Here is an 8870-nt window from a genome sequence, read left to right as displayed (position 1 = left end):
GCTATACTCTCTAGAAATCTGACCAATAGTCTTACTTCTAATACAGTCTGACTATCCAGGGTACAGGTCAGGAAACAGACGGATCGGCTTAACCGTCCGTCTGTTAGCTGCCGTGATATGTCAAGATCACTTATATCCCAGCACTTAGAGTCTATCTTACCAGAATATCAACACATCTCAACTGTATCTGTTCCCCGAACAAATAAATACAGAGCACCGCTCGCTACATCTGGTACAAATCTGATTAACATAAAATTAGAAAACAATAAATTAACAGATGAAACTCAAATGTTAAAATTCGGCCTTCTTAGCATTAGATCACTTACCAATAAAGAACCTATTGTTAATGAAATAATTACTGATCAAAATTTAGATGCACTTTGTTTAACAGAAACCTGGCTTAAAGCAGACGACTACATTAGTTTAAACGAATCCACCCCACAAGACTATTATTATAAACATGAACTCTATTAAAGGGGAGAGGGGGTGGTGTAGCTACAATATACAACAAAATTTTTAAAGTAAACCATAAATCTGAACTAAAATTTAATTAATTTGAAATAATGTTGTTAAATATGGAAATAACTGATCGTAACAACAAACAGATTTCTTTTGCCTTAGCTACAATCTATAGACCTCCGGCCCACAATGCAGATTTCCTTAAAGAAATAGCAGATTTCCTGTCTGAGCTTGTAGTCACTGAAGATAAAGCTCTTATCGTTGGTGACACAAAAGATACATTAGGATTAGCATTTATGGATGTTCTGAATTCTGAATATTAGTCAAAACGTGACAGGACCCACGCATAGTGGTAAGCACACATTAGACTTAATTCTGTCACTCGGGCTCAATATTAATGAAATCGAGATATCACCTCAGAGCGATGCAGTTTCAGACCATTGCCTTGTGTCATACACAATACTTCTAGATAGGACCGCGCAGTCTACAACATGCTACAGATTAGCCAGAACAATAATTTCCACCACTAAAGATAGCTTTATTAGATAAAAAGTTCCAATCAGGATTCAGGCCCCACCATAGCACAGAGACAGCACTGCTTAGAGTTACAAACGACCTCCTTTTAACATCCGATAGTGGTGAAATCTCAATCCTTATATTACTAGACCTTAGTGCAGCCTTTGACACAATAGATCACACAATCTTACTCAATAGGCTAGAAAACTATGTTGGCATCTGTGGTCAGGCGGTAGCCTGGTTCAGATCATATCTAACCAATCGCTATCAGTTTGTTTATGTAAATGAGGAGGAGTCATATCACTCCCTGGTTACATACGGCATACCGCAGGGATCAGTTTTAGGTCCTATCCTGTTCTCGTTATATATGTTACCTCTGGGAGATATTATCAGGAAACATAACATACGTTTTCATTGCTATGCGGATGATACCCAGCTTTACATCTCGTCACATTCCAGCGAAACCCACCAGTTTTCTAAGCTAACAGACTGCATAAGCGATATTAGTGACTGGATGGCACAAAACTTTCTCATGCTAAACTCCAATAAGACAGAGATACTTATTATCGATCCAAATCGTTACAAACATAATATGTCAGATTACACGTTGCCCATAGATGGCTGCACTGTGGTGCCAACCTCCATGGTTAAGAACTTAGGCGTAATGTTCGATAGCAATCTATCTTTCGATAGTCATATCTCCAACGTCTGCCGAACAGCATTCTTCCATCTTAGAAATATCTCAAAAATACGCCATATGCTGTCTGCATCAGATGCAGAGAAGCTTATCCACGCTTTTATGACCTCTAGAATAGACTATTGTAACTCGTTACTCGGGGGATGTCACGCAAATCAGGTAAACAAGCTTCAGCTAGTTCAAAACGCTTCTGCAAGAGTGCTTACTCGATCTAAGAAGTATGACCACATAAGTCCAATTCTGCAGAGGTGTCAAGTAACGAAGGTCAAATACTTCGTTACCTTACTTAAGTAGATATTTTGGGTATCTATAACATGCTACAGATTAGCCAGAACAATAATTTCCACCACTAAAGATAGCTTTAATAGCACTCTTCCAGACCTGTCTCAAATGAAACATGTAGCAGAAAACCATGAAGATCTGGATATTATAATAGAAAACCTGAACAACGTTTGCTCTAGCACGATGGATGCCGTTGCTCCCATTCGACAAAAGAGAATCAAAGAAAAACGCCAGCTCCATGGTATGAACATCATACTGCAGCCCTTAAAAAAGTAGCTAGAAAAATGGAAAGAAACTACCGAAACACAAAGTTAGAGGTATGGCGTTCAGCATGGAAAGAGAGTTTTCAACACTACAGACAGGCTATTAAGACCGCCAGATCTACCTATCTCAGTACGCTTATTAAAGAAAATCATAACAACCCTCGTTTCCTCTTTAGCACAGTTGCAAAACTGACTAGAAACAAAGAACAAACAGAAACCAATAGTTAACTCCAACATAATAGTAACGACTTCATGAACTTCTTTACTAACAAAATTATGTTTATTAGGGAAAACATAGAGACTACGCAATCAGCCACCACTCTACCCAATAGTACATTTACCACTAGATTACCATACGAACATCTTCAGTCATTTAAACCTACTCCCACAAATTCCCACAAAATTACTAAAAGAGGTATTTCATGTAGTGTCCGACACGGTACTAAATATCTTTAACTCATCGCTAGAATTAGGATACGTTCCAACAGCTTTCAAACTAGCAGTTATTAGACCGCTCATTAAAAAACCTCACATTGACCAGGGAGATCTTAATAACTTTAGACCAATCTCAAATCTACCTTTTCTTTCTAAAATATTAGAAAAAGTAGTGGCCAGCCAGCTACGCACATTCATAGTGAATAATAATACATATGAAAAGTTCCAATCAGGATTCAGGCCCCACCATAGCACAGAAACAGCGCTGCTTAGAGTAACATATGACCTCCTATTAACATCCGATCGTGGTGAAATCTCAATCCTTATATTACTAGACCTTAGTGCAGCCTTTGACACAATAGATCACAGAATCCTACTCAATAGACTAGAAAACTATGTTGGCATCAGTGGTCATGCGTTAGCCTGGTTTAGATCGTATCTAACCAATCGATATCACTTTGTTTATGTAAATGGGGAAGAGTCATATCACTCCCCCGTTAAATACGGCGTACCTCAGGTATCAGTTCTAGGCCCTATCCTATTCTCGTTATATGTGTTACTCCTAAATAGGGAGAAAGTAAATTACATACACCTGGAAATCATTACAAATAAGGGATCGGGGAAAAAGTGACGAGACCTGGGAAATGTGTGGTCAGAATAAACCAATACAAAAACCACACATTTCCCACATAAAACATGGTACTGCCAGGACCCCGAACACAAAGACTAGATGTAATAAAACAGATGATTTTAGACGGATCCTGACAGTAGCCCCCCCTTAAAGAGCGGCTACCAGACGCTCCTCAAGGGGAACAATAAACACGGGACAAAACAGACTGCATACAAGACATGACCCACAAGAACATTACAAATACTAACAGGGGCAAACAGAAAATGACAATAACAGGATTGGGATGGGACAATAAAAATAACAAACAAGGGAGGGGGGGGTGGGGGAACACAAAGGTTCAGAGTGGGTGGTCCAGGGTGGAAGGGTGGGAAAGGAGTCTGGGTAAACTTGGGGAGAGTTCTGGAAGGTTCATGGCCAAAAATGGCAAAATCTGGCTGAGGTTGCGCTGACTGCGCACATGGCTGGGGTGGCGCTGGCGGCGGCCACGGCTGGGGTTGCGCTGGCTGCGGCCACGGCTGGGGTTGCGCTGGCTGCGGCCACGGCTGGGGTTGCGCTGACTGCGCACACGGCTGGGGTTGCGCTGACTGCGCACACGGCTGGGGTTGCGCTGGCATCTGCGTCGAAACCTCTGGGCGCTCTGACGTCTGCGTCCACGCCTCTGTGCGCTCTGACGTCTGCGTCGACGGCTCTGGGCGCTCTGGCGGCTGCGTCGACGGCTGTGGGCGCTCTGGCGGCTGCGTCGACGGCTCTGGGCGCTCTGGCGGCTGCGTCGACGGCTCTGGGCGCTCTGGCGGCTGCGTCGGCGGCTCTGGCGGCTGCGTCGACGGCTCTGGGCGCTCTGGCGGCTGTGTCGACGGCTCTGGGCGCTCTGGCGGCTGCGTCGACGGATCTGGGCGCTCCGGCGGCTGCGTCGACGGCTCTGGGCACTCTGGCGGCTGCGTCGACGGATCTGGGCGCTCCGGCGGCTGAGCAATCTCCCCCTTCCTCCTGTTCTTCCTTCGAGGTCGTGGAGCAGAAAGTGGATGAGGTGGAGCTCTCAAGTCGGAGGAGGACCCCCCAGACGAAGACTCCCAGGAGATCCTCCTCTCACGCTTCCCTCGAAGGGACAGGGGTGGGGAGTGGCTCTCTGGAGCCGGAGAAGAGGGTTCTGGGTCGCCGAGAGTCAAGCCTCCCATGACTTGACCCTCTGGGATGGTTTGAAGAGGAGCTGGCTGGGAAACTGCTGTAGGAACTCTGAACTCCCGGTTCATGATGTATTCCACCAAGTCCGGGAAGCTCATGGGTTTGAAGACCCACCGTTCAGTCTCAGATAGAGGTTCATCAAGGCAGCTAAGGAAAATGAGTTTTAGTTCCGACTCATTAAAACCAGTGCCTTTCGCTGCCTTTAAAAAGTCCATAGCAAACCCCATCAGTGGATCTCCCTTCTGGTGCATGCCGAACAAAACGTGAGCCCCCTGGGCTCTACAATCGGCAAACATATTGTTCATAGTCTGCTGGGTTCAGTGGTGGCGCGTTCGTAATGTGAGGATTTGTGCAGAGAATGAACCCAAATGCAGACTTAACTAAAATAATAATTTATTGACAACAAAACATTGAAAACAAAACCCACGAGGGGGTAAAACTAGTGATGGGACATCTGAAGCGAGGCTCCGGAGCTTGTGTCGAGCAAAAAGGGGCGTTCCAGATGAAGCCCCGATTCGAGGCTTGTATCGTTTCCGTGAAAATCACGTGACGATGACAAACGAGGCCTCGTTTTCTGTTGAATACGTCATTGCTTCATTTTGAGTGTCGCTTCCTGATAAAAATGGTTCGAAACTCGCGCCCTCTTGTGGGGTTTGCAGTAGGCGTTTGCATTGGTGTTGAGGAGTTGGTTGTACGTAGTAGCGAGTTGTAGAGAGTTTATAGCGAGTTTGTAGTAAGTTTGTAGTAAGTTGTAGTGAGTTTGTAGTATAGTTATCTTTATATATCATAGCCTGTATTATATATTATATTACACTTAGTTTAGTAGATTATTAGATTAAATTATACATAGCCTAGTTCAGTAGATCATTAGAGTAAATTAGCATATATTTAGTATAATACCTATAATACGTAATTATATATATATATATATATATATATATATATATATATATATATATATATAGCCTATATTAGTATTATATATATATATATATATATATATATATATATATATATATATATATATATATATATATAATTGCAGTTATTATTATTATTATTATAAGACTAGACTGTATTAGGGATAGCCTAGAAAATTAGTCTAGTGCAAACGTTGGCAAACCTAGAGGCCTTTTTGTCTTTATAATGGAGCCAGCAAGAAAGAGGAGAACTTCTCCTGTCTGGGAGCATTTTGAATTGGTTGCTCATAACAAGGTTTGTATGCATTTAGATAGTTTATTGTCATAATATCACGTAATCCTCACCATATGACTGTATAATGACAATGTGTATTATCTGCATATTGAAGGTGAAATGTTTGCTGTGCCACAAAGAGCTGACTTACAGCAACAACACCTCCTCCATGCTTAGGCATTATCGTGCAATGCATGAGGATGCACAACCTGCTGCAAACAGACCAGACACTAGTCAAAGTAATATTTAATCTTTATTTCATTATTTTAATCATGTGTCAGGCTCCTACAATACACCAGTATTGTACTGTGTTATAGATTACAGAAAGAAAATGGTGGATGAGGCTTTGGTCAACATGGTCATCAAAGACTCCCAACCCTTTTCTGTTGTGGATGACGTGGGATTTAGAGAGCTTGTGCATGTGCTGGATCCATCCTATGTTCTTCCAACAAGAAAGGTACTGTATGTGAATAAAGTAAAGTAGTTTATTGTTATACAGTCATAATGAATAGTAACAATTCATATTTTTGTTCTCAGGCTTTGAAGTCCATGGTTGATAGCAAGTATGAGGAGGCTAAGGAGAAGGCCAAAGAGAAGTTGGACAATGTTGTTGCTGTTAGCCTTACGTCCGACATGTGGACATCGATAAACATGGAGGCTTACCTGGCTGTGACATGTCATTTCATAGATGCCAATGACCAGCTTGGGACAATCTTGCTTGGGGTGCAACATTTCCCAAACACCCATACAGCAGAGAACTTGGCTATTTCTCATACTATGGTCATGGAGGAGTGGGGCATAAAGGACAAGGTGAGGTGCCTTGTCACGGATGCTGCTGCCAATATGATTGCCTGTGTCAGGGCATTAAATATTAGGCATGCCATATGCATTAATCATGCATTAAATTTAATTGTCAGAAAGTCTTTCGACGATGTACCAGACTTAAATCAGCTTCGCACCAAATGTAGGAAGCTTGTTACCTACTTCAGGACCAGCACAACAGGCAAAGAAAGACTGGCCCAAGTGCAGGTGCAGATGGGGAGACCAACTCTAAAAATGATTATTGAGGTGGACACCCGTTGGAACAGCACATACAGCATGCTGGAAAGGATGTACGACCTGAGAGAGCCAGTGGGGGCAGCTTTGGCCTCTTTAAGGACAGATGTAAGCCCTCCTTCTTCATTGGAATATGACACCATAAAAGATGCTCTAGAAATACTGGCCCCATTCCACCAGGCCACAGTAGAGCTTTCTGCAGAGAAAATAGTGTCAGCATCAAAGGTTATTCCCCTACTGAAGATGCTAAACCACACCATTTTAACAAAATCAGAGGGCTTAACATCAAATATGGCGAGGCAGCTGGCTGACAACCTTGTCCGTCGCGTCAGAGAGCATGCATTGCAAATGGAATCAATAAGTGTGATGACAATGCCTACATTGCTGGACCCTAGGTTCAAAAAACTAGGCTTCCTAAGTCCAGGGAAGCTACAAGATGCCATCACAAGACTAAAGTCAGAATGTGTGAATGTGATAAGAAATTCTGATACCCCACCCCCAGCTCAGCTGCCTGCCTCACAAGCTGGGCAATCTACAACCTGTGGTAAGTAGTCTTTGTCTTATGTGAATGTTCACACTTGTAATGACATGTAATCTGAACCATTGAGAAGTGAGCTTTTTTCCTTTTTATAATTATAGGTGACCTTTGGCATCTGCTGGACACCACAGTGGATAACAGCAGACGGAGCTCCAGTGTGACCGCAGATGCAACAATTGAAGTCGATCGTTATTTGTCAGAGACAAATCTGGCAAAGGACAGAGGATCCATTGGGATATTGGATCAAACAGAAGCTCCAATATCCCAATTTATATAAGCTGGCACTGACCTTTCCTGTGTTGTCCAGCATCATCAGTGCCCTGTGAAAGGGTGTTTTCTAAAGCTGGAGAGGTGGTTTCTAAAAAGAGAAACCGCCTCAATCCAAATACTGTGAAAAAACTTTTGTTTTTAAATAAAAACCAGTAAACACTTTTCCATGTTGCTTTTTGCTTTTCCACACTTCCAGTCCCATAAGCACTCCACTATTGCACCCCCAGTTCCATAAGCACTATATTTTTGCACTCCCAGTCCCATAAGCACTCCACTATTGCACCCCCAGTTCCATAAGCACTATATTATTGCACTCCCAGTCCTATAAGTGTCACAGGAGTGACGATCTTTGAGGCGGAACCAAAAATTGGGAAGTTTTGGTTCCGCCCGGATGTTTCCGCCCGGACCGGAAAGAGCAAACACCGGACATCCGGTGGCGCCGCGAACGCGGAAATCAGCTAAACTACACACAGCTGGGAGCGATTAAGGGGAGCGCCGGGTGATTGGAGGAGAACAGCACCCAGGGAGTATAAAAGGACAAGGCAAACCACAGTCTGGGCGGATGTTATCCACTGATGTGTTGGTGTGTGTTGTAGTGCTGAGTTGAGCTCGCCTAAATACGCTATATTCGGATTGTTGCATTGCTCTCTCTCCACGTATGGATTATAGATCGATGGAAAGGAGGACATTAAAGACCTTAAGGGTGAAGTACTAGCCGGACTCGGACATTGTTTGAGGAAAACGGAAGGAGAGGAAAACTTACCACTGTGAGTACGTATCTGTGGGAAGAGTGGTGTTTGTGGTTGGAGAGCACCCCGTCTAGCTGCCTGAGCTACTGTTTATATGAAAACAACCTAGGACGAAGGAAGAAAGAGATTGTGAGTAAACTAAACCCTTGAAGTGAATGTTGTATTACATATTGGATTGATTCATTGTTTGAGTGTTCTCAAGAGAGCGATCGGGTGGCCCTACCCCTGGACCAGCGTGGTGGGTGAGCCGAAGGGTTCCGTGGGAAAGCAGCTACAGCAATAACCGCAAACAAACGCTAGGCCATTTACCATCTCCCTATTTCTCGCCCAGAGCGACGTGGAAGAGGACGGGTGTCTATTGTGTGCACTGAGCGTGGTGGGGTGAGTCTTTGGAAATTTTCACTTGAAGTGGTGCTGTGTAATGCCGTGTATTGCAGTGTGAGTGCTGTGTCTTGTGTGACGAAATCCCGTTCCCAGTCACTCGTCCCGGGATGGTGAAGAGGAAAGAACGGCGCTAGAGAAAAACCTGTATAACACTGCTGTAGTGTGTTTTCAGTTCCACAGAATTGCAGAGTGGCGGTGAAGAACTGTGCGAGGA

General features: G+C 43.6%; 1 protein-coding gene across 1 annotated transcript; it reads left to right on the top strand.

The window, feature by feature from the left end:
- Positions 1–5611: 5611 nt before the first annotated feature.
- Positions 5612–7530, top strand: LOC141281973 (E3 SUMO-protein ligase ZBED1-like). Its single transcript, XM_073814134.1, has 6 exons — positions 5612–5680; positions 5775–5898; positions 5977–6116; positions 6197–6474; positions 6577–7259; positions 7355–7530. Exons 1-6 carry the CDS (start codon positions 5612–5614, stop codon positions 7528–7530), a joined length of 1470 nt encoding a protein of 489 aa, XP_073670235.1.
- The last annotated feature ends 1340 nt before the right edge of the window (positions 7531–8870 follow it).

The sequence above is a fragment of the Paramisgurnus dabryanus genome, chromosome 3 (genome assembly GCF_030506205.2).
Source record: "Paramisgurnus dabryanus chromosome 3, PD_genome_1.1, whole genome shotgun sequence".
In the NCBI taxonomy this organism is placed as follows: Eukaryota; Metazoa; Chordata; class Actinopteri; order Cypriniformes; family Cobitidae; genus Paramisgurnus; species Paramisgurnus dabryanus.
This window is presented reverse-complemented; position numbering and strand designations above follow the sequence as displayed.